The sequence below is a fragment of the Pezoporus flaviventris genome, unplaced genomic scaffold (assembly GCF_033815535.1).
Source record: "Pezoporus flaviventris isolate CSIRO_AGI_PZ_B2104156 unplaced genomic scaffold, CSIRO_AGI_Pfla_v1 ptg000031l, whole genome shotgun sequence".
Classification (NCBI taxonomy): domain Eukaryota; kingdom Metazoa; phylum Chordata; class Aves; order Psittaciformes; family Psittacidae; genus Pezoporus; species Pezoporus flaviventris.
This window is the reverse complement of record NW_026892579.1, coordinates 58,036,280-58,063,511: the sequence shown is the minus strand read 5'-3', so window position 1 is coordinate 58,063,511 and position 27,232 is coordinate 58,036,280. Positions and strand designations below refer to the sequence as shown.

General features: G+C 38.8%; 1 protein-coding gene across 7 annotated transcripts in view; it reads left to right on the top strand.

The window, feature by feature from the left end:
* Window positions 1-27,232, top strand: part of WDPCP (WD repeat containing planar cell polarity effector) — a 159,059-nt gene that overhangs the window by 102,713 nt on the left and 29,114 nt on the right. For all 7 annotated transcript variants that reach the window (XR_009744677.1, XR_009744673.1, XR_009744675.1 and 4 more), the window contains 2 exons: window positions 8,030-8,093; window positions 13,762-13,864. Coding sequence is in view for 2 of the 7 variants with exons in the window: in XM_061461450.1 (XP_061317434.1) it covers window positions 8,030-8,093; window positions 13,762-13,864 (167 nt within the window). In the remaining 5 variants the exon portion in view is untranslated. The remainder of the gene's footprint in view (window positions 1-8,029; window positions 8,094-13,761; window positions 13,865-27,232) is intronic.

The window sequence follows — 27,232 nt, the reverse complement described above, 5'->3', positions numbered from 1 at the left end:
GGTGGGTGTCATTTGCAGCTTAGAGAAACCTGAAGGAAAGCCACTATGATAAATTGCAAGGCAGGGAAATATTGCTATGGCAACAACATATATTCTCTTGGGGCAAAATGAGTATTAAAAAGGAAATACAGAGTGTGGGAAATTCAAAGTATGCATTACAAGAAGAGTGAAGACTGAACCCAGTTTAAAAAGAAATAAACCAGCATATAATGATAATTTATAATAGTAATACATTGCTGTTATCCAGACTTTTATAGCACCTACTACTGAAAATCTCAGAGCACTTGATGGACATGAAAGAATTATGCCACACAGTAGGAAAATGTTGCTGTTGCTCTCACTAGTCATCCTCTTCAAGTGACCCATTCTACAAGAACCCAGGCTAATATAGCTGACCAACGTCACATGTGAGGCATGTGGCATAAATGTGCATAGAATCAGGATCCTTAAACTAATATTTCTCTGGTGTAGATATAAGACAGTTCTATCTAGTGCTGGTTTATTTTTAATGTGAGCAAGGGTCAACAAAAAAATGACATAGATTTCTTTATAGCTAAAACTAATACTTTTTCTAGAGCATTTCATACATCAAGACTACTTCATACTAAATATGCATTTAAAAAGTTTAAATTATGCCTTCTTATTAAACTAGTGCATTCAAAAATTAACTTGGTTCACTTGAAAATCTGACTCAAAATGCCTGAACAGCTTCTCTTTGAACATAGAAAGTCTGTCCTGAGAATCAGCATCTATATTTAACATAGACTCATCTGAACTGTTTCACACAAGAATACATTTAGGTTTCCTGGAGCAGAATATCATCCTAGAAGCTAGGAATCCCATGGTAAGATTTTTTTTTTCCGTGTTGGGAATGTCGTCAAGATTCACAGCTGGTTACGGCCCTCAAGGGCTTTCTCTGGCCAGGGAGTCATCATGTCTGGCTCCCCTTATTAGCTTTTTCTTTCCTCCTATTTTTTTTAATTTGGTTGGCTGGTTTGTTTTCTTGCTTCATACCAGAGGGTGCTCTTTGATGTGTAGGGAGTCCAGTTCTACACCAAACAATCTATAAAGTTATAGGTGGACTTCCTATAGTTCCAAGAGAGGTCATTTGACAGCATACCTCAAGTAACAGAAAGTTTAGGTGGGTTGAGATCCTTGTGCCTGTTTCAAATTTTCTTATTTATTCACTAACCTGTGCTCAAGACCTGCATGTGTATGACCTTTGAAAGATTCCATAAGAGATCTCTTTTTAAACAAGTCACTCAGGCCCCAAATCCGGTGCTTCACTTAACATGCCCATATTTAGGGCCCATAGAAAATTATAGGTCATAAACCCATACATTAATGCTTTGCTGAATTTGGGCCTGAAGGGATGTATAGGTTATACCTGGACAACCTTTAGAGCTTCTGCATCTAAAATAAAAGATTATCCCCTTGACTCACATACATATAGACCCGGTGGCTGTTTCTCCATTAGCCTTTGGTGTGCTCTGAAGCACTTTCATCAGTGTAAGAGTATCTTAGAAAGCAGCAAGGCTGTGAACCCGCGTTAGAGGTTTGTATGTCCTATTCAGAATTGCTCATAGTCTAAAATCATAGTAGCATATTAGAAGGAGGTTGGCAAAATAATACCAGTAGCATCTTGGAGGTCACCACTTACCAATGCACCCACTGATTCTTCTTTTGGTTCCCTACTAACTTAAGAGAATCACGCATGAATCTCAACCAACTTTACAGAGGATAAGAGTCTCAGAAATAAGCAAATGCCTGCCAGTTTTCTGGAAATCAGCAAGCAGTTAGGGTTAAATCGGATGCAGGAGGTTATCTCCATCCCAAAAATCTATAATGAAAGTTTAGCAAATGTATGTTCTGCCAATCGAGACATACACTGCGTAACACCAAACACTCTATGTAGCCTCTTGCTCAAACCACTGTTGGGAGGGAGCTGAGTGTACCCTGCTGGGAGGAGTGGTTTTTTTTTAAAGACATCAGTTACAATTTAAATTTCTGATTGTGATACATGAAATTTTTGGTATGCCTTTCCACATACATTGGTGTTGAAATAGTCTAGCTGCGGTGAACTAACACCCCACAATCAGCTGATTTTTGCCAGAGATCAGTAGTATCAGAAGTAGTCTATTTTTCCAGACAGTTCGTTACACAAGTATATAGTAAGAGATTATGAAGTGAATTCAAAAATGCCGAGACTGAGTCCTCCAAATCATGAGATTCTGATACACAAGCCTACACTTTGGGGAATGAGGGAAAGATAGCTTCTTTGGAGAGTTCTGTGCCTTTGGGCTGCATTCAATGGTCTGATTTTCTCTACAACTATATTACTTAAAATAGGGTGTCCTACTGAGCTCATTGGGGTAAAATCCTATCAGTGTTTTGGTTTTCTAAATGAAGTTAAAATCTTGATGTATTTCTTTCTTTCCACGAACTCTAAGTAAACTGCTGGCATTTCAGCATTCACTATAAAATGCAGGGTATAAGTCTTCAGCTGGTAGTATATTTTATATATGAAAGGTTGCATAGAAATGTAAGTCTTCAGAATTTACTGAATAATTACTTTTGACTATTTTCTTGCAGGTCAATAGAATTTCAGGGTTGTCATTTCAAGGATGTGCTGTAATTACACCATCTATACCTGACTACGTTACACATTATTATTTTTCATGTGAAGTATGTAAGACCCTAAGTACTGGACCAAGGTGTTTTAAATGGGCTCTGAAGCTGTATTCTGAAATACAGCTACATGTCTAAATTAGTAGTGTTATGTTCAACAGTTGGAAGAAAACCAATCTGTCCTCATTTACTTCAACCACTTAGCAACCTAGCCACATACTTTTTGCATTCTTTAACCTGATAATCTCTAATTATTCTGGCTCATAATTCCATTGAAGTGGGATGCAGAATCATTTTACAGATGTTGTTCTTTATTTTAATATTGTCTGATTTAAAAGGAAAATATTTCAAATAATAACATTTTTTGAGGAAAAGAAAAAGTATGAAAACCCTTTCCATTCCAAAAATTGCTGATATGAGAATTTATGGGAAACAGCTCCTTTTATGAATAATTATTATTATTGTGTCTAAGAAATGGGCAAGATGCCTAGAAATTGAATGAAAGAATGAGCTATTAAATTGAAATATTAAATGAAATAACTGAATTAAAAGTAATCATATAAACCCTGCAGTAAATGTTGGGAGCTGTAGCTGGTTGAACATATTTTCATCATCTGTTTTGTATGCTTAAATACAATTGCTTGATGTAAGTAAACACTTGATTGATATTCTGAATACTTTAAAATCTGCATATGCATCACAGAATACTGAACAATTAAAACTTAATTTCAGTGTAGTTTGATTACATGTAAATTATTTCAATATTCATTTTTTCCTGTTCTGTTTGCTTAGTGCATATTTGATATCCACTTTTTGAATGCATATCATCCTTGATTGGACTGTGAGATGAGGAGGACTCTGAAATTTCTTCCATTAAAAAGGATTGCCTTATAAATATTATTTGTGCCACAGCTCTTCCCCTGCAGATTATTTTCTAAATGTTGTGTACCCTTATTGAAGACAACGAAAAAAACTGCTGCAGCCCTCCTTTATCAGCCCAGCACAAAGAATATGCTTACATGGTCGATGAGCATGTCTAAGAAGGCATGTTGGTTGTAACTAGTCCCTAAAGAAATGTTTCCATCTTTTCTGCACTGTATTTTTCTCTTGCTTGCACAAGCTTTCTCTCCCTTTCCTTCCCCCTTCCTCCACATGATTTTTTTTTCTTGGTTCCTGGACTTCTTATGAGACATTTTAATATTATGGGTAAATATTACCAATATTTTCAAGTTGACCATTTTCAGCCTGAAAAAATTTATATCTCTAAGTGAGCACATTCAATTTAGGTGTTGTGGAATACAGATGACAAAATTTTGCCTTTTGATCTATCTGTAGAACCCCTCATAAAGACTGAGGAGACTCATTTTCCTTTCTCTGCAGGCTGCAATCCATGCATGTTGTTTTGATCTACAGTGTTTAAAATCAACTTTTTTTCTGAACATCCAACAGGAGGATACCCTGCACATTTGATTTTCTTTTTATTTATGCCAGTGAAAAGAATATCCTCCCTGAGGTTAATAGATAATGTCGTATTTCGTTATTACTTATCTATTTTATTTACAAATAAAATGCTTCCCTGACATCTTTTCAGTTAAGTCACATTCTCAAAATACAAGCAGGCAGCAGGTCTGCCACTCCACCATGGACAGCAGGTCTGGGTTCTTCTCTGCTTCAACCATTTTTGACCCACGTGACCCTTGTCGTATCAGTCCCATTTCCCCTAAGTTTCCTTTTCCATACAGTAAACATACTTAGAGCCATCTTCTTAAATCTTTGTAGGATATGTAGAAAGGTTGCGTAAGAGCATATAATAACAGTAGGATTTTGTTATATGAGGATTTAAACTTAGTATTTTGTGTGCTGAACAGCTTTCAGAGTAATATTTTCCTGTCTGTCCTGTATAGCTAATTGCAGTTTGAGAGTTTTAATCTTGAAGGTCATATTTCTGTTGGCTGTCACTTTGACCAAACAAGTGGCTGAACTTCATGGTTTGCAGGCAGATTTTCTTATCTCTCTTTTTCAAGAGATATATAAGTCTTGATTGCTGGAGTTATTGTGAAGCAAGCAGTAAGTGACAAGGTGCAGGGAGGAGTGGGAAGACACTCACTTCAAGACCAGTACCCTGTAGATACCATTTTAAAAAGTAATTATTTGTACCTTGTAATCGTAGTACAAGAACAAGAGGGAGGGTGTTTTGCTTGGGAGGGGGAGGGGGGTTGTTTGCTTAAGAAGCTGATAAACTGTAAGTGAAGTGTTCCCAAGACAAAACGTGCTTATAAAACAGACATTATTAGCTTGAGGACAGTCTCCTGCTGTACAGAACTCCCTCTAATTGTTCCTGTAGAATAAATCCAATACAACTTCCTTGCCAAAGAGACTCAAAATAATGAGTACATTCTCGTAAAGCTAGTTTGGAGAAAAACTGGACATTCTTGACTGATCTAATACTGTTCGCCTAAGCAATGTAAACTTGTCACTCTTGTTTGAAACCTCCACCTTATTTTAAAGCAATTCCATTTATAATAATTTATGAAGTATCTGCGATTGTTATTTCCAGCACTCTTGGTCTGTGAAGAGCATTTCTTGGATAGTCTTTTTTCCCCACTTTTTTTTCCCCTCAGTACAGATCTGAAAATAATGAGCTAACTTCACAGTTTTATGAATAGGGGCCATAATGAGACTGAAGTATGTATATTGACAAAGGAAAAAAATCAAAATCTTTGTGAAACAGCAGAGAAATGACAGCTCAGAGGCCATGATTCCATTCTGCAGGTCAATCAAAGGAAAAAGTTACTTTACATCTTTTGGTTTCAGGCATTTTTACCTTGGCTAAAGCAAATGTCATTCAAATAGTCTGTATAGTTATTAACTCTGGAAAAACAAAATAATGATGCAGACATTCTTTTTAGCTAGTTGTATAGCCGGTTTCTGTTTGGTTTCCAATTTCCCCTCTGAGGCCTAAGAATGTATATTTAATCTGTAATTGAAAAGAAAAATATGCCAGAAAAAGATATACAGGATAACTGTTCGAGATACACATATTTTAACATGTACTTGTTTGTCTTAATTAAAGCATAACTTCAGAAGCAGCATTACAACACAATGTATTTTAATGGAAAATCCTTAATAGAAAGCATGTTTAAAAGCTTCAGATATGTAGATGTGCAGGATAAAATGGTCCTGCACTGCCTCTTCCCCCGTGATCAAGAGGTTAACCTTAATTCATCTCTTCCCCTCCCTTAAACAGGTTCTGTGAGGAGGGCTGCAAATTAGTCTTGGAAGACACAGCAGGAAGATTAGCTTTAGGGAGGAAAGGACTCCCCACTCCAGCTCTTAGGAACCTCATTTGGAAAGTGCATTTCCTTTTCTACCTAAGCTAACATATTGTGCCTTCTTGTCACAAATGTTATTTCTTGAGGAAAAGTCCTCACCAGCTCTATCTCAGAATCTGCTGAATCATTCCAAGTGTGAGGTAGAAGAGGAGAGAGTGATAAGACTGTAGCAAGAGGGAGGAAGAAAAATGCTTAGGCTTTGGCTGGAAACTGGAATCCCAATATGGCACATCATACGGACTCCTTCACCCACCAAGAGGAAGGAGGATGCCCACGTTTCCTTCTTGTTCACACTGGCCTAAGGAGGAGCTACTGCATTGCCCATTGTTTCCTAAGATACCCTCAAGGTACAGAACTGTGTAAATACTGGCATCCGTATGATGCTCTCTGACAATATTCATTGGGCAAACATAAACTACACCTTTCTAACACTTAGAAATCACAATGCTGCTTTTTCCCTACTGGGTCAAGGAAGTCATCTCCTTCCCCAACATCAATCATCTACAAGTGATCTATTGTTGAAATTGTTAGAAGGTGAAAAGGACAAAACTTCAGCAGTAATAGGGAAAATACAGAAGTCATTCTACGTGCAATAAATATTTTACTTCACAACTGAAATAAAATTGTTGTTTTACATATCTAAAAATTATCACCAAATCTATTCTTGCAGGTTTTTTTAAACAGTTTAAACATGCAGTAGAAGAAAATGTGTACAAATAGAACCACTTTCTCACTCACATTATGGTTATCTACATGTAGTACAAGAGGGGCATTAGCCCAATTTCTTCTGCACAAGAAGTTCTGCAGAATTTCTTTTTTAGTTAGTGTTTGCCAGCGCAATGATGTATATAATCTCAGAAAGCTTCTGAAGGATGACTTGCTTCTTGCTGCTTCTGTGGAATCCCTAAGGATTGCAAACAAGAGGATATATACAGCCTTCCACAGTATCTCCATCCCGTGGAGGTGTTTGCTGTAATTGCCGGGAGATGGTGCATGGCTTAGGTAGAAAGAAGGTGGCAATCTGTGTCATTACAGATGGAAGGAGCTGTTGTTTAGCAAGCCCTCAACCCACTAAAGTATTGGTTTTCATGCCACAATACAGCTCTTCTGGGTTAAAGGTAAAGGTGAAGTTCATTAGGGACTGTAGTGATAGGAAAGTGGTGACGGGTTAAAACTCAAACAGGGGAAGTTTAGATTGAATATAAGGAAGAAGTTCTTTACTGTGAGGGTGGTGAGGCACTGGAATGGGTTGCCCAAGGAAGTTCTGAATGCTCCATCCCTGACAGTGTTCAAGGCCAGGTTGGACAGAGCCTTGGGTGACATGGTTTAGTGTGAGGTGTCCCTGCCTATGGCAGGGGGGTTGGAACTAGATGATCTTAAGGTCCTTTCCAACCCTAACTATTTTATGATTCTATGATTCTGTAAGTTCCACATCCACACTGCTCCCTTCATACTCTACTGCATCTGAAGGCCATATTCAGGTGGTACATTCTAAAGCACATTTAGAGGTCATTTTTGCTTGTGAATTTTGCTCTTTTTCTCCATGTTTTACCTCATTAACACAATCTTCTTCACCATAGGATCTTCAGAAAACTCTCAGGAGTCTGCTAATACTGGGCTAAGGGAGTTAGGAGGCAAAGCAGTGTCACCCCTACCGTCTTTAGTACCTGGGGATTCATGACTGTTTAGGATGACTCAGCTGTATTATCATCCTTGGAGACCTGTAATGAGGGGTCTGTGAGGACAAAACACAATGCAGTTGAGCTAGCATTGGCTAGTAGCTGTGTTGTGGCTGGTATCTTTCAAAGGATTGATTTGTTATGATATACACACCTTCAGCTTCCTTCTGAGTCAGCTAGATCTAATGGGTCTCAACACTGAACATAATACTTGCTGAAGGTTTTAAACGATGAAGTTCTGCAATCTTGAGTATGATCATACCAAGTTTCCCCAGTAAAGCTCTGGCATCACTTTTGATGAAAGTTGAAGCACTTCATCTGCCCACTAACAAAATTTGATGCAGCTCCCAAATTACCCTCAGCAAGTAACATTCCTCCTTTTTCTTGCAGGTACCAGAGATTTGAAAAAGCATTTCTGCTGGCTGTTGACATAGGTGCTCGGGACCTGTTTATGGTAGGTAATTTCTGGAGACAGAGGCTGTTGTCAGGGTGTTAGTTGTCAGCTTTTGCACACATTAAAATGGATCAGTGTCATTTGCAGCCTTAGACACATACTGAAGAGAGAACTATTCTACCTGGTTTGCCCTTTGCCATCATGAAACTCATCAATAGGAACTAAGTATCTTTGGAGTCATTGACATTTTCCCTAGCATGGCCTAAAGGCTATTCTTTATTTTCCAGGAATTAATGTATATGTTTTTGAACTTTCCCCTTCTTCATCTGTCCTGATGTGTGTGAATGTCATCTTTCACTCTAATAAGCTTATACGTTTCTAATCCGTTCCTTTAAGAAGTACAACTGCTGAGTCCTGGACACAAGAGCTGGCCATATCCTGGGGATCCTGAATGCTCTTAGTTTGTCTCTTAGGGTTTTGTGAAAAGTGACAAATTATGAACGCTTCTACAGGTACTTTTAAAACAACAAAGCTCAGCAGCATCAACACAAGGGTTTTTACATTTCATGCACCCTCTGCACCCTCCCATTTAATTAGCTACAAAAGTAAAATTAACCAGCTCTTAAAAGGTCCTCTGTGTGAGCTCTGCAGGAGGCTCTTGTTTTATAAGATCTTGCACCACAATGTCACAGTGAGGTCAGATGGACAAAGCCAATCGTGCTTTCCTAGTCTCTCAGCATGTCACTGCTCCACAGCTGATTTCATTGTTTTCAAAGAAACAATAGGAAAAGGGCTTGCTGGAAAAAAAAAAAAAAAAAAAAGCCCTTTGAATGATTCGTTTGCTTGACTCTTTTGCATAATGAAGACATTCTGTTGTTTAAATTAAGCTTTGACACTAGATGTTAATATCATTTATCCCATTAAGTCACTTGCCCTGCTAGTTTGATCTTGATATTTAAATTGTATGTTAAATTACACAATTAAATCCTGCTTTTATGGGTTATGAAATTCCCTTCTAATTATATAAAAAGTTGTGTGAACCTTTTGATGTTTTTTTCATGGCTCTAATCATCTGGCTTGTTCCATCTAATTAGAAAGATGTGAATACTGCGATAAACTTTTCTAAGTGTGCATCAAAAGAATGTGAAGGAAAGGTCAGACTTTTAGGAAATTCATTGCATGTTTTATGTTTACTCGCCTTGATTTTTCCTCTTTTTAACTCACCTTTTTCCTTTTCTCTTTTTACCGAATGTAACTTCTGCAATGCAAATTTTATACCTAATCAAACTAAGTACTGCTGCAGCCACATGTCAGATCCAGACTGCAACATGTCTGCAGCAGGTTACAGCTTTTTGTTGGGGGCTCTCCCACCACAGAGATAATAAATTCTCCATGAGTAACTCCAGCCATTCTGGCAGAACAAATGACCCAGCATTTGGTCTGCCATCTCAAGGGCCCTCTGTCACATGGCTGAGAGCATTTCCTACATGGTCATTTTCTCTTTCCTTCCTTCTGCTGACCCCAGAACTGACAGATCACCTCTGTCCCAGGGTGGGGAACACCAGTGCTGGCTCAAGAGATGGGTGCAAAGCTGCTAACAAGAGGGAGGGACTTTTATTACCTGGCTCCACAAGTGGTAACATGTCCTCCTCTCAACAAAAAGGTTCTCCAGTTTTCTTCAAGAGGAGTTTCAATATTCACAGAGAAATTAGCTCCATCCTTTCCTACTCTTCTTTATTTTCCTTTGCCTCTCTCAACACCTACTCTCCATTTCCCATCTCATCAAGGCTCTTAAACATAAATATATATTTCCATGTAGTTCCTCCTTGCTTACATTACTGTGAGATCAAAACCAGTTCCATATTGTCCTCGTCCTGCTTTGAGATTCCTCATAGTTTCCCCTAAATTATGCAACAAGCAGCATACACATCTGCCTCTTTGAATCCTCTGTTAACTGGCTGCATCCTCTGGGGATCCTTTTTTGCTAATTCATCTGCTAAAGAAGGTACTAATGAACAAACTTTACCATAAGCTAACAATGGCACTACTTCGAGACTGCTAAGTACGGGACTCAAGAAGTTTGAAGGTGAATAGGTCATAAAAGTATTTGTTTCTGCCATAGTAATTTCTAGGGAATTGGGCTTCATTGCACTAAATACCTTGTGAAAATTAGACAACTTGTTCCCAGAAAGCTTACAGTCCTTCTAGGTATTAGTATAATGATGCTATTTCTAAGAAGGTTTGTGCATACTTCACTTCTGCTTAGCACTTAATAATTTCTACACGTTGTTTATGTGCTTCAAAATGTAATTAATAACATACAACTTGACCTCACCTGTATTTAAAACATATACAATTATGTGCAGTACAAATACCTATACTGTTGTTTTACAGACCGTCCAAATCCATTTAGAAAACCTCAGATGGCTCTAGGAGTCACATCACCTTATTCCCAGTGAATTTAATGGAATTTCAAGAAGAAATAGACTAAAGAAAGATATCTGCTGACATAAGCAAAATGAGAAAGAAAAATGTTTATTAAAGGGCAACAGAGAAGGAACGAAAAAGGAAAAGATAGAGAGGAGCAGATAGAACAGAGGCTCAGGAGTTTTCAAATGTTGAATACCCATATTCTGAGACTTCTAAGGAAGCATCCTACGTCTTGGAGTATTTATCTCAAGTATCTCTTTCACCAAACAGGGCTCTGCAGCATTCCTGTTATTTGTTTTTGAGGTTGCAAAGAAGTTTGAAAGAACGCTATCTGAGGGCTAATTTCTGTCAGAGAAATTAAAAAGAAAAAAACACCAAAAAGGCTTTAAAGTTAGTCTGATAGCTATAGCGTCACTAGTATGATGCCATAACAAAACACACGTACACTGCTGTGGCTCTCCATAAGCTTTACCCTCACGTCACATCTAAGTCCATCAATTATTATCATCTCCTACAAAGTTCAATAAAAAAATAAAACTGAAAAGGACATAGTATTATGAACAACAGCTACATTTATTGGACAGTGACTGATCCAATCTGTGACAGAAAAGATCAAGCATTAGAAGGGTTGTTAGCTTGAAATCCTTTTGTAGTACGCTCCAGCTCTCAGCTGCTGAAAATTCAAAAGGCCATCCGACGTACCAAAGGTAGCAAAAAATGCAAGGAAAAGACACTTTAATAAAACTGTCAGATCTTGGGTGATACACTGATGAGGAAAGTGCATGTTTCGAAGAAACGTTGGAATTTTGCCCAGAAATATCCTATAGACAAATGCACATCAGTGTTTCAAATTACTTTTGCTCACCAAGGGCCAGCTCTGTGAGTCACAAAGATGAGAGCAAAAAGGAAGTAGTCCGAAAAGTAATCAAACTGTTAAATGGTAAAACACAGGCCTTTCAGCAAACTGCTGACAAGCAGCTGGAAATTGTTGTTATTGTCACCATTGTTTTTGAGAGGGATGGGATCTTTGGAATGATAAATTCTTAGATAATTGTGTGGAAAAATCTGTAATGAATATTCAACTAAATTAATTTTTTTCTGTTGTTCTTTAAGGGACCCTGTTATCCAGTGCTGCTGCTTTCTTTTTATTTTCTAGTTTTATTCGTTTTACTCAGAGAGTTATAAATTCTTAGGAAAAAAAAAATTTTCTCGCTTATTTGAATGAAGAACACCTAAATTTGATCTGAAATCGTCTAACTGGGAGGTTTTATATCTGTAATCTTTTCTTTCTAGAACTTGTTTAGAGATAGAGATGAGGGGGTTCTTTTTAATTATTCTTTATGACAGCAACTTAACAAACCATGAGGAAAGCCACTTACAGCCTTCTGATGTTTGTCCTTATTTCTTAAAAGGTCACTGTTATGGATATGCCGCATCTTTACATTTATTCACTCAAAACAGAAAACACAGGCAAAAAGGAGATCTGAAAATAACAGATATTTTGATATAAACAGCATGTACCACCTCTGAACTGAAAGATCTTTGTCATTTTCTGAAGTAGTTTCCATCCCCTCCCCAAGTTTGTTATTTAAAAGTGCATGGAAGTATACAATACTTCTCTTAGTTTAAACTACAAAAAGACAGTCATTAAGCATAGTCAGAATGTATTTTAAATTAATGAACACAGTCTGCCTATACATTCAAATCTCTCTAAGTTCAGACTTGTTCAAGAGCCCTTAGGTTTTCTATTGTTATCTAAATAAGCTGACAATATCTACTGTTTAATCTTCATAGAAATCATACCTTGCTACTCAGGCCCTTTTCTCCTGACAACCATGTTAGACCTACAAAGAGAGGAAGTACAGAGTTCGCCACAAGTTCGTAACTCATTACTTTGCTCCAAGACACTTGCACATATTTTAAGTCACACCTGTGTCTGTAATTAGAAAACGTTGCTGTCTCCTGTTGGGATCCTGCAAGGCAGTACCATGTTTTCCTTCATAATTAGTCTCGGTTTTCATCATATTCTCAGTTTCTTACTTATTACTATTATTATTAAATAAGGGGATAATAAAAGCAGCATCTTTTTCTCCTAACACTATTACTGTCACATTTTTCATCTAACTTCTCTTTCTAGAATAAAGTCACCTTTTCTTGTAAGACTTTCTATCATAATGATGAGGGTGACAGTAAACTCATACTGAGAAGGACAGTTTCACCTGAGATATTATGCATTAGTGGGAATATAGTTGCTTTTATGGTATGCAGAAGTCAATATTTCCATCAAATACTCCTTTTCCCTTTAAATTCCTGCATGCAGATAGATTGCAGAACAATGGCCAGGAATGGCTTAAATCTTTGGATACCAAATGACATCTTCAGCAAAGAAGTGGGGAAAATAAACTTTGCCAGCTGTTTTTGGATTTTCCTCATTTTATGTGTCACAGGTCATGCACAGAGCAACCTGTATCTATGACACCGTAGGAGAAGGGGATTAATTGTCTCCTTGCTAATGGTCAAGGATGAAACTTTACTTCAAGAGCCAAAACCAAGGACATTGAGGCTGTAATTTGTCAGAGAAATATATTCTCCCACAGGCAGTGCTGTACATAGTACAGGTGGTTTTCACCTCAAACATTAACACACAGTAAAAAAGCCTTGCAATTCAGCATGTGATGATACACCCCTGCTGCAGCTCTCTCATTTTTAACCCTACATGAAGGACTAGATCCTGAGTATTAGCAACTATTCATTGCTAGACAACAACATTTTTGGAATGCTTCTGGTGGTCCAGGAATGACTCAGGAATTGTGTCACCTATGTGGGTGTTAAAACCATTGAGCAACTGTTGTCCCAAAAGAGCATTACCCCAGAATTTGTGTACTAGGTGGAAACCTTAACCCACTTCAGAGAGGGGCTGTCAGCCAGAAGAGTTGGAGTACTTCAGATCTGGTTTACACAGAACTGCCTCCTATCAATCCTCTCTTAATTCTTGTTGCCCCAACAGAAGTTACCTTAAAAGCAGGCAGATTGGTTTCTTTCATACACTGAGGCAATAGCTTCACTTTTAGCAGTGCATGATTGGTCAGTGTTTTATTCATTGCTGCATTCAACAGCACAAGTAAGATAATAAATTTGCATTGGGGGGAATTAAAATGTAATGGTAGGTTCATCAGTTCCATCTGTGTTTGTGATCTAAATAATAAAAGAACCTCTTTCTTTCAAAATCCCTTTTGTTACTCCTATGAGATTCATTTTAGATTAATCTCTTCTTTTTTTTTCTCTTTTATTTCCAAAGGACATCCATTACCTTGCACTAGATAAGGGTGAATTGGCACTAGCTGAAGTGGCAAAGAAAAAGGCTAATGAAATTGATGCAGAATCAATAACTACTAGAACTGGTAAGAATGAATGGTGTTTAAAAAACCCTTTTTGTTTTAATCAATACTTGTCCTGTACAACACCATGTTATATTTGTAGGAGGGTTATCATTTCAAATGCATTGTTTTCTTTGAAAGTGAGACAGTAATTTTATTAATAACTAAAGAGGAAGGCTTACAAAAGTAACATGGCTTTACCTTTCAGTACCCATGTGAGGATTGTGTCAATGCAAAAAAGATTTATGCTGTGGCTATATAGTAAAGTTCAGGCTGTACAAACTGAATAGAGTGCAAGAGGTAAGTGACTGAATCTGAAAAGTTTTATTCATAGTAGTGTTAAAGTCCAGGTATGGCAATCTTATTCAACTTTAAATATTTGCTTGTACACACTGTGCCGATAACTGGAGTCATATCATGGATGTTTTGGCAGCATTCGGACGAAGCATTTACTGACGTGAGCACAGGCTCAGATCGTGGCTTTAAAGTAACAGCTTTGCATGCAGTGGGATTCTTGCCATTCAATAAGGAATACTGATGCAAAAATTGCAGAGTCAGACTAATAGCTCCAACAAAGACAACTTTTCATGCAGGGGAACTCATAACTCATGCACATTCTCCTTATGTTTCCTCCGAATTGTCGTGAAGAGATGTATGCAAATATGTAGCCCGTTTTGATTTCATGCCCATAGCACAAACCAAGCAGAAAGTGTCTAAGTCTTGTTAGCTGACCTCCAGCAGAAAAAGTAGACAAAAATAAAAAAAAACAAACCACAAAATGATTGTATAAAATATGCAGTGCTGGTTTGCTTATTCTACTGCATCTTTGAATATTATGAGGAAATCACTGAGCTTTTGTCCTTGTCCCATGCCAAGAAGTAAAATATGATTAAAACTCAGCAGTCAAAAAATCTTTCAGATCTTGAGTAGCATAGAATTCTTCTAGAACTGTACATCTTGGTGTTTACCCAGAGCATACAAGCAAATGCCATTCAAATATACAGAAATGGTATGTGCATTTATGTAGCTATTTCTCTACATTGCATAAATCCATGGCTTTAGAGTCTATGCGTACAGTATCACCTCCTTCTCTCTCCAGCATAGTAGAAATTAAGCAGTGCCTGTCCTGAACTCTTTTCTTCAGAAAAAGTCTTTCATTTTCAAGCTTAAGTCACTTTAAGCATTTTTTACACCACATCTGGGCTGTTGGGCAAGCCCTTTCATCACTAGAATTGCCAAAACCAACATTTATTTAGGTCATCAGTTACTGGGCACTCTTTATAGTGTACAGTTACATTTCCCTTGCTTTCTCTTCTCTTACTTCTTAGGTAGTTGTCCTCTGCACCTAATACAACTAAGATACCTAAGATTCTTACACTTAATCCAGAAAATTTAAGCTTCAGTCTGTGTCTTCATTTAATTTCCTGCAAACTTACCCTATTACTAGATTCCTGAAGTTTTTAAGTTTACTGAGAGCCTTATGTAGTGTTATAGACATATATGCAAAGAGAGGGATAGGGAAGAAACCTGAGGTGCTCACACATGTATATCAGATTGCTCACAAATTGCATATCATATGTAATATATGCGTTACTACAATTCAGTTGTAAACATGCAGGTACGCAACTTTCCCCTCCTTCAGAGCAGTCCTACAGTTAGCTCTGTAATGCCCCATAAGCATAAATTATTAAAGTCATTTTATATGATAAAGTGTTTAAAGTGCCCTCATTTGCTGAATAATTAGCTATTAGAATGATTTAAAATACTTTTCGATGCCCCAGGGACAAACTGTCACTGAGATTGAGTTTATAAACAGTAATGAATTTGCATCCAATTCATTTTATATGAAAATAAACAGTAATCATCCATGAGTTCATTTCACTGCAGATTGGATCTCACCTTAATCACGTGAAATCTTACCCACAGGTTTTGTCTTATCGTTATTCCGGCGTCTTTTCTTGATGATGTTTTTATTTCATAAACTGTTGTTAGCAAGGAAGGTGTCATTAAGAGGCATGAACTTTGCGGACCCAGTGAAAACAAAAGATAACAAGTGCTTTTTTAAAAAAATTACCGTAGTTCTCTAACATTTTGAGAGGGAGAGAAGCTCATGCCATAGCCAGAAGTTTTAAACTGCTAATTCAAACACATTCCTGCCCCAAACTGTCTCCTAAACCCAGTCCTCTTCATCTAGTCCCTGCTCTCTGAAGCTTTCAGCCACTCAGTTTATGAGTGGTCACACTTCCCAGATCAAATCCCAAATTTATTGAGCACCCACTTTAGGCTTCTCAAGAAGGCAACAACCTAAGCAAACAGAGGGAATAAGGTGCAATCATTGCTATTGATCGCAAGTTATACTGAATAACCCCCTAGATAATATCTGCCCTCTCTACAGTATGTTTCATATATATATATTACAATATAATATTTGGTCCTAAATAGTACAAATGTGAACTGTTCTCATCTATCAACTTCTGATGATGTTTCCTGAGCTAGGCCATGACCAAAATTCAGCTCAACAGTACTAGAAAATAACATGAGTCAGTGATCCTGGCTGCTTCCCAAGCCCTTGAGAGTGCTCCATCTTGCCCCAGATATGTCTAATTTGTCAGGATATTTCTGTGGACAGGGCTTACTTCAAACCTAATATATTTCAAACTTGGACTTCTGGAAAAGTTTCAAGCTCCTACGTATAATGTGGAACGACAATATCATTTCAGCTGAAATTTATAGATGTCATCCAGAGTTCTATAATCATTGGTGGGTTGTTTGCATATATCAAGATTTGCATCAAGATAAAACTAAGAATAGATGGATTGTTTTAAAATTTTCTTAATTTTAGCTATTCTCCATTCATCACGTGATTGCAGTTTGCTATACACTGTTTTGAGGAAGCCACTGTCAAAGCTAAGAGTGTCTAGGTGTATGTGGTAAAAACACCTGTAGACCTTCAGAGCATAGTAGTTTGGTGAGAATATTGCTGAGCAAAATTGAGCTTGCTGCTATGGTTTTGGCAGAATTGGATATTTTGTTCAACTGATTAAAATCTTATACTGAAAATTATTCTTATAAGATTTTATGTTTGACAGCCTGTGAAAATACATCTTGAGGCATAAGAAGATTGGACTAATGGTACTGTACATCTCAGAGACTGCTTAGCTGCCTCCTCTTCCCTCACTACCATTTTGTCAGCAGACCAGTGGCCATATACTGTGGGTTCCTCTGCCAAAGATTTTCTGTAGTTGATCTATGAGTTCCTTAGTGAGGTCAGGGAGCTCTCACTTAGCTTGCCTAAAACGTATGGTGTGCACCTCATTTAACTTGATTAAAACAGAGAGGACTTTCTTCAATGTTAACAGTATTTGTAGGTTGCTAATTCTGTTTATGAATGTGTTCTTGTGTATATGCTCCTGGAACAATATTGTCCGTGGTGGAAGAGTGTGTCTTTTCAATGCTGTAAACTGTAGGTTCTAATGTAAAACTTGAGTTGCAAAGAACTGACATAGCACAGCCTGTTAAGAAATGCCATAACTAATAGTGATCACAGAGGTGAAGAACTCAGCCTTTCAGACATCATTGCTCAATGAATATCCAATGAAGAGCATATGTAGTCAGTGTCAGAAAGTTTCCCAAGGCCAACTTCCAACAAATTGCATTAGAGCCTAGCAAGATGATTTTAACCTTCGAATCAATAGCTTTCACCCAAAAGGGATTCATGTTATGACAAGATAGATAACTGCTGCATAGTTGAAAGGCAAATTGGGAAACCCTGTATTTCTTGTGAGAATTAAATTCATAATATTAATAATGCTAATGTTTAGGCAACATTTTTAACAGAGGTCTCTTAGTAAAAACGCTGATGTTGAGATAATTGCATTGTTCTGAAATGCTAGATGAGACTGACTAATGTTTTGGTGGTTCAGTTACATCTAATGAAAGCACTTGAGGTTTTTTTTTCCACTTAAAACAGAATTTTAAACATTTCTGGAAATACTCCATAATGTTTGAAAGTGAGATAGGAAATCTTATCAGTTCTCACAGAGACTGAGGTCTAATTTCCCACACAATTCATGAAATGGTATTTAAAATATAGAGGCCCTAAGTATTTCACCTTACTGGCAAGGAATGTCACCAGTTTGAACCTTAAGTGGAGAACTTCTTCATTTCTTCTTAGTTCTGTGATAACTATTTTATGTTGAAAGGCTTACATGTTATTTGTGATAATTAATAATGACACATGCTATGGTGTTTTGTCTTCCATACAGTGTGTCGGAGATACCAGTCTGGTCTTGCATACAGTCTGCTACCTCCAAATCACTTGTAATTTAGTCATCTCTTCCCCTATTTCTGACAGTCCTGGCAAGCCTGCTTGCATTTCAAGTCCATGTTTAGAATTGTCCCTCTGTTTCTGTAACCTTCTCTGCCCCTGCATTAGCCTAGTTGATAACATTTGTTCCTCTTCTGATCCCTGGTGACTCCTTTCATCTATCAAGCAATAGACTTCTTTCTTACCCTCATATGCCTTCTCTGATGCTGATGACAAAGCCTTCTTCATTTCCTACTTTTTGTTGGTACACTCATCTTTCCCTTGCTATCAAGTTTCAAGTTATCTGAGAATCTTAACCTTTTGTTGCATACCATGATTGTTATTTCACTGTGTAACATGTTTATGATATCCTTAAAAGGTACTATACAATGCACAGATGAACTATGATCTGGAAAGACTCAGGGGACACCTGCTCATGCTACTTTTTTTTTGAGCTCTACTTCCTTCAGTGTAAATATTAGATCTCCTATTTGTTTATTTATATTTTCAGTTTAAGTCAATCAAAACCTCTGCGATCAAATCCTTTGCCTTTATTTTTCTAATAACGTGACTTTTTCCTCAGAGGGACAGATCAACATTTTTAATGAAAAATGTTTTTCAAGTATGATTGGCAGTTCACCTATGGGAAGAAATCAGTTTCCACAAGCACTTTCTAAATTTTGTGCCACACAAGATGAGTGTCTTTGAAGAGCCATAATAATTTGAAATGATTTAACTGTGCTCATGTATACACTCTCATATTAAGCGACACACAGCATTTGATACAGATCCCACTAAACACAAGGAAATATTTCCACCATCTCTAGTGGACTTTGAATGGGGGTTTTAGCAATAGCAAGCTCATGTGTAGGCCTGGCACCACCAGAACTCCTGCTCTCTACAGAAAAAATTACAAAGAGCCTGGTGTGGCTCTTACCCAGATATTGTGTCCATATCAAGGATGCCTTACTTGATATAGGTTGCTTGAGTCCTCTGGTTTCAAGGGGAGCTGGTGGCACCCAGCACTTACGGCATGGAAGCCTACTGCAGTGGTAGCTCTGAGTGCATAGCCTGGCACACCTGCTTCCTTGGGAGTGCAACAATATGTTCCCATATGACTAAGTGTATCTGCTGGATTGTCTTTATTCTGATGTTTAGCTTTTTTTTAATCAAGTTTCTAATTTTCCCACTAGTAGTGAGGAGTTTACTCCATCGAGAGGTTACGGGCGCTAAGTGCTCCCCTCCATGTGTTCTTTTCTAGAAGTGGAGTCGTTTGTTTTACTTAAGGTCTGTAGTAATGCCAAACTATTTTTGATGCTCCACCTCATCTCACCTCTCCGCTTACTTGTGTCATGATGTCAGTTTTGATCTATACCTTTCCACTGCTAGACAGCTTTGCCTAAAGACATAATCCACAGCCCCTAATAATTATAAGTACATCAAAGCCTAGCTAGTTTGCTTAGCTGCAGAGGCCTACACAAAGATCTGTATATCTTCACTTGAAAGAGATTTATAGTTTTGTGTCAAGCTTTAGAATAATCATGGCATTCCAATTTTTCCTTTCCTTACTGTGACATATTTTTGCTCACTACGGAACCTGATTTAAAAAGCACCACTATATGCCTGAAATGAAGACACTATTCTCCTTAATATTTTCATTTTAATGATCCTCATATTTTGTAATGTCTGTCAGCAGTAAAATTTGACATTATAGCTAGGAAATTAAGTTGGAATTAGACTTCTCAGCACTAACTCCATAGACTGGAGTCAATTTAAATAAAAACCACACATAGTTAAAATAACTGTTGAAACAAACTATCAAAGAAATTGATGCATGGAAAGTGTCTTTGCATGGAGACTAAATGAATACCTTTCTGGGAAATAGGTTTTAGCCAAATACAATTCATGCATTAGTCAAACACAAGTTTTTCTGGCTTGGTGTAGGATACCTGGATGAAATTTAATGGCCTCTAATTTACTGTAGGTCAAACTGGATGATTTATACTGTATCATTATAATATAATATTCATATGTTCTGGATTCCAGTCTTGCCTACAGCTCTGTGAAAAAGCCCCTGGTAAATCTCCCATTAGCTTCAAAAGGCCCACATGCAGGCTAAAAGACTGCAGTTAAAAGCCACATAATGTATATTCACACGTCTCCTACTATGCACGTGTGTGTGTACCTAAGTGGGTGTTATATTTACACATACACAGCCAAAATCTGGCCAGTCATAAAAATAGCTCCAAATCTGAACACAAGCACTGGATTAGTTATTACATATTTATATTTTGTTTCATGACACCAGCAGCCACAGAATTTGCTGCTGCTTTTTTTCTGAAAGAACAAGAAATAATCACAGGAGGATGCACTTTTGTAATGGCTGTGGCTGGCTGAGAGCTGGGTATCTGTGCGTTCACGGTGTGTAAGAGGCATGTTTGTCTCGCACACCCTAGAGCCATCCTTGAGCCTCTATTTTTCTGATAGGGAATTCACCGATTGCATTTCTGTGCACCGAAAAGAGTTGGCAAACACATATTTGCATGGCAGCTGGTATGTGTTTTGTCCTGTTTGTTCTGCGTAACGTAACGTGATGTGACAGGCTGCAATTCATCACATCAGTGGCATGACAGCAGAGGAATTGGAAAAGAGGCATAATGATGGGTTGATGCGAGGTGTCAATTTAATGTTCGATTATGATAATTCAACATTAAATCTTTTTATAATCATCTACTGAAGAATTATCATCAAATATTCCCTGTGTGGGTGAGTTTTAGAAGCGGTGATCAGATACAGCATAGTCAACATCAGGGGAATGTGATTCCTGTGCTCAGAAGGACGCACTCATAAATAAGAGAATCTTTGCACATCTGGTTTCTGATTAAGCAAACAAGCAAAAAAAAATAGAAGGACTATTTATTTGTCGCCTCCTCTTTCACTACACTCCCCAGCCACACCACAGGCCCTTAACTGGGGATACCATGGAATTGCCTGCGGCAAAATCAGAGGTTGAGGCTGTTTTCCTCCAAAGAATGCTGCACAAGAGACTGCTTGACAGTTCACCCCTGAAAAACTCCCGCAACAAAAGCAAAGGTGTTTGATGACCTGATGTTAGTTCTTGTTAAATGCATTCAGCCTAACAAAGCCAAGCTCCCTGTTAAAATCCTGTCTCAGGGCTGGTGACATTCTAATCAGGATGTCACTGGTGAAAGCCATACGGAAAAGCTCAGTGGGGCCCGAGAGTAAGCTTTGCACCCATTGCTGTTGTCAGTCTTGCACTTTCTAACATGCCAAACTTGGCCAGAAGAGTAAGCTGTTTAAGAAAAAGCCTTGGTGAAAAACTGATCAACAGTGCCTAATACAAGGCAATAAGTACGTCCAGATTTAGTGACTTTTTTCCTTCCCTCAACATACACTCTGTATGTCATTTCAGCTGTTTAAAATATCTTTTGCAATACTCGTCCTATTGGTCTGCACCAATCTTTTTACTTTAAATCTCAGTGCCATAAAACTGCTGCAACTTCTGAACTCATACAGGAGTAATATCTGCCCTTCTATAATATTTTCCACACCATTCAAGACGCCAAAGGTCCTGCATCATGCTAGATTTCAAACTGTAAATTTCAGTCCTAAAAATAGATTTTGAGGCAGCATCGGTTATTTCTGCAATGCTGACGTTCTGAAATGGCAAAATATTATAATATAATGAAAAGATGTGATTAATAATAGCTTATAAGCATGTATGTTGATCATTATAATTAGTTACTACAGATACACTGCCAGTGTCCCACCTTTTCATCTTTATGATAACCCAAGGTGCAACAGCCACTTGATTTCTGCCTCCTCCCCTCCCAGCCCAGGGCCCGGCTGCAATACACACCTTCCCCTGAAGCTCTGGCTCCCCAGCACCCCTGTCCCTGCTTCTCCTCTGCCCTCTGGGAGGGCACAGCTTCCCCCACACACAGCCTTGCCTGTATTTAAAGTGTGTCTGCAAGGCTGTGTTTGATTTCAGCACTGAGGCTTGCTGTGCCTGACTCCACCGACCCTGTCCGGATGGTGCTCAGAGCTCAGCCTGACTTCTTGTGAGGAACCAGTGGCAGGAGCTACAAGGACTTTCTTGCTGCCCTTCAGCCCTCTTGGCTCTGAGAGCAGCTTTGAGTCCCTACATACCACAAGATCAGTAAAAAGTCAGGGTATAGTTCTCACATAAATTAGATCCCATGGATTAACCACTTAACTGATAGTTTTATAACTTTTACTGTAAAAGAATGTGGAAGACAATATTCTTTCCAGTAGAATTGTATTAAAAACCTATCTATGATTTCCATTTTTCTCCAAGATACAACATTGTTTCATAGCAACTCTTAGCTTATATTTTTTGCTTGATATAATGTACTTTCTGTTACATCTTACTATGATTACTTATATACCTCTGCTAAATTTAGTCATTTCCTTTGCTTACTACTGAAAATCCTCCTCAGGTATCCTGCAGAGCAGATTCTGTGGCCATCCCAGAGACTTTGCAGAATGAGCCCAGGACTTGATCTTGTGTCAGCTGGAAGCATTGCTGCTCATGCATCATCAGGAACCTTACCTGAGCTCACCCTCTGAGTGCACCACATAACTCAGAGGAGGAAGGATTTGGGACCCAGTCTAAACTTCTGAATCATCATTTGAAGTTCATTGCTACATTTCACCACACCTCTGCATAAATAATGCAAACTTTTATTAACCAGATGAAAGATTATGGCTACAATTAATTATTTATTTTACTACATAGGATGTGTTGTGGCCAACGAAAAACAGCTACAAAGTGCTTACCTTAGGCCTTTGCTTTTAGCTACCGAATGGCAAGATGTTTAGCTCACAGCCGTGGCTATGGAGCCTAGTCTGCTGCACTGTAAGCCCAGATTGTCCTGCTGACTATGCTGCTGTCTTCTCTTAGGTATGTAAGGGAAGAATTAGGACCACAGCATTCCACTCTGATCACTGTAATAAGCAGAATTTTAACAGTAAAACATTCCAGAAAGAATTCCGATTTCCTCAGTAATTCCTGAAGGAAGCATGAGCATTAGTCAGTGTCTTATTTTCATATATTATTATCAAGTATACCATCCCAACCTATTCCCTTGTGTGTTTGAGAGCTTTGCTGCCCACTTACTGGGATCAGAAACAACACCGCAGGTGAGGGACTGGGTAAAATTAGACCTTATCAGCCACCACCAACTTACTGGATGAGTCTGGCCAGTTCATTTTAGCCTTAAGTGCTTTTGTTTTCCTTTGGGGCATGTATGAACTCTCTGTAAGAGGCTGCCCATCCTTTCAGCAGCATCCGAGTCCCGTGCTGCAGCCCCTCGTCCATCGCACTGTGCCCTCAGCTTCTCCTGTCTGGTGTTGCATTTCCAGCACTGCCTTCCCAGAGTTTAACCGCATTCAGGTGAATTCCATTTTCTAAGCTCACTTATTTTCTGTAATTTGAAGGAATTTTTCCAACACAGGGTAAAAACAGACCCCTGCGAAATGAGCCGTAATACTCGAGTTTATATCTGCCATTAGGTGTCAGTGTGACAACAACCATCGTACACAAAGCCTGTTCCGGGATGTGCAGGGATACCACCCCATCCTAAACTTCTCATTTTCAACTCGGGGAAAATACAGTCTGCAACTGAGAGGAAGAAAGAGGTTGAAGAAAGCAGGAAACATTTTATTTCAGTTTTTTTTTTTTTCCATCACCTCATTGAAGTCATTTGCTAACAGATACATCTGCGTTTCATTCAGTGTATCTCAGGTTCCTGGTGCTGCAGTTGTTAAAGAAGTGCAATATTTACAAAACCAGGACAACAGCTTCTGCACACAGTGATCTGACACCCTATTTTGGGGCAAAAGAAACAGTCAATACTTTCAGTAATTTGCAGTCTGCAGGAGGTAAACTGCTTTGCCCATAGTCAAATGTTAAATTACTCGTGTAGGCTGATGCTTAATGATGTTGATGCTTATAAATGGGTCCTGCACAAGTTGGTTAAAATACTGCATTAGAAAAGCAACTTAAAGTTCCACTCGTTCAAAAGAAAAGGATCTAAAAACTTTTAAAACAAGTTTTAAAGCATGTTTTTGTGTCTGAAATAGTACCTTATTCTGGTGTATCAGTGGTATGCATGATGACGAAATAGTAAAAACATGACTTATGTTAAGGAGGTTTCAGTTGTTTTCAAACAAAGTTTCAGGCACTTCTCGAAAAGAGATGGCAAAGGTAGCAAACAGGTTTTGGTTATGTGGGAGTTTTGAAAGTACAGTTTTAAAATAAAAATCAGGTTTTTAGGGGAAAAAAAAGGATTTTCAGAAGAAAATTTTTTTAAAAAATACCGGTATTGAGAATACCCCAAGTACTTGTAAGATAGCAATTTTTTGCCTTATGTTTGAAACTGGAAATGTTTCCACCATTAATTTTAGTCAGATTTAGATCAGGTCAGCATAATGGCTAAATCGTCTTGGCCTGCACCAGGATCAGGGAATCTGTTGTGCAAGAAGATTGTTTGGATTCAGCTTCGACTTCTCCTTTGAGATAGAAGAGACTGTGAGCATCGCTTGAACTTGGTGAGGGTTTTTTATATTGATAGATTAAATCTTGAGTAGCACCATGCTGCTGTGATAAGCATCTGAGCATGCTGGCTTTTCTTTTAGCTACTTCCAGTTTTCTAGTAATTGCATGACGCATGAGTGGTTAGTCCTGAGCAGGCGCTCTACAGCCCAGAGTAATCCCAGCCAAGGCAAGGATCCTCAGGTACCATCTCTGCTACAATTCCCCGTGTTGGATAGCTGCAGTTCTCATCACGAGAGCAAAGGCTTCCAAAATTTGGTAGCCCTGCCCCCTTCAAGATGGGGGTGAGAAAAGTAAAGTCTCATGTGCCAGTTTGACCTTGCCTACCTTGCCTTTATAATAGAAAATTATAGGTACTAGGAGTAAAAAAGATGCCTGATTAAATGGCCCCAGCCACCTGCTAATGCAAGATTGTGGTGTAATCCTTGACCATTTTCATATTGAGAGTCGCCACAATGATATTCTTCCATACTTGTGCTACTCCACTTGCCTAGAAGGCTGTCTCCTATACTTTAGTTTACTTGTATCCTAACTCTCTTTTGCTTTCTACTGTTTTAAATAGCAGTGATTAAATCTTTCTTTATATTTGTAGTGATGGGGGCTTGAAAGTTCCTGGTATCCTACAGTCTGTTTTGATTTTGAAATATAAATTGAACTCCTTATTTTCACATGTGTTTTCAGACCAGGTTCTTCTTCTTGTTTGTGGTGCAAAGGGAGCAGATGAAGTTGCTAGCTGGGTTAGCAGTTCAAGAACCCCCAGCACTGGCCTCTGTAGCTGGCTGTACACCCTGCTCAATCAGGGCCCCAGCAGAGGTATAAATAGAGGCTCCAGGGCCAGGCACAAGCTGCTCAATGGCACTCCCACCCAGAGTTAGTTTAGGTGAGTCCAGAGGTAATTCTGCTGATTTTGAAGAAAAATCATAGTACAACAGACCCGAAAGCAGCAGAGATCTGTAAGGCTGCTTCAAGCAGAGAACTGTTCTTGTAGACAGTACTGCTTCAAGCCACTCTTCACAGATCACAGGGGATCATGGTGACAGTTTCCTTCTGACTGATCCCTTCTCCCTGCAGTGGGCTGAGTTCTCACCTGCAGCCAAAACCAGTCCCAAAACATCCCATAAAACATGAAGTGCAAGGAAGAGTTTCCACCCTAAGTCAGAGAAGAGCAGAGGGAGCAGAGTCAGCCTGTAAGGAAGGACTGCAAGGACAACGTGACAACCAGGTAGATAGCAAACATCTCTGGGTGATGCATGTCTGTGTGAGAAGGACTGGTGGTGGCATGTAAGGAAAGAAAAAGATTGCTGTGGAAGTGCAGGAATGTGAAAAGGTGCTTTGTAAGGGTGAACTTTCCCTATTGAACATTAATTGCTTTCCATGGATACAGAAAGCACTTTAAGTGATGAAAGGAGTGGCTGACAAACAATGCTGTGTTCAACAGATATCAGAAAATGCAGTCTAGGTTAACTACCTACTCTTAAAAAAATGTTTTTTTCTGAAAAGGTGAGCATCTGTCTGGGACAAATTCTTATCTCTAAACTCCTATTGTCTACTTCAATGAGAGAAGGAGCAAGAAAGGGAATGAAATAGGACAGTGGGGCCATGGTGATTTTTTTTCCCTGGCATCAGGCATCAGCTCTTTGCATCTCTTCCCATGGACTTTCCTCCTGGTTCCCTTCAGAAACACGGGTAACATCAGGAGCTGCCCACAGCTGCCTCCTGGGCTCTGAGCTTCCCGGGTGGCATCCACAGCCACTGCTCCTGCTGACAGTGTTTATTCAAATGGGCAGGGAGAAAGTATTCGTGTTTGCAGAAGGCATCATATAGTGTAAACTACCTCCATGAGGTTTTAAAAGGAAAAACCACTCTGGTATTCATGCCACTCTGTAATTGGGGGTTACCAGTCGGATGAAGATCTTTCCAGGGAATGAAAAAAACAGCCTGGGAATGAAAACCCTGCTGTTTCTACAAGGTGGCATTTCTCCTTTGAAAGGGTAGTTGTCCCCTTTCCAAAGCTTTATGTCTTCCCTCTAAATCAGTCTCTTCTAATGCAAGGGGTGGAGGGAAAGTGTCAATCCATCAGTTGGGGTTTTCAGATGCCGATAGGGTCACATCGGCTTTTAAGGCCTTTGGGCACCCAAACCACAGAATGCGCTGGTGGTTATCAGCAAGTCTGTGCAGCAAAGTGCTCCAGTGCGTGAGTGACAGGCCGTAAATGCCTATCAGGGAGGACGTGCCCTTATATCTGCTTCAGTGGCTTTATTAGCCACACCTTTCTTGTGAATTGTGAAGTGTCGGTCAGGGTGCTCCGGAGATGGTTAAAACAAGGCGTGCTCTAATACCCCAGCTTCTTTTATGTCCTAGAGCCTTGAGGTGCATTTAGAAAATGCATCCAAGTTTTATCTCATGATGTAGGATTTAGCCAAGAGATGTTGAACAGAGCACTGCGTAAGTGTCATTAAGAGAGCTTAGCAACAGGATGTCAGTGTGC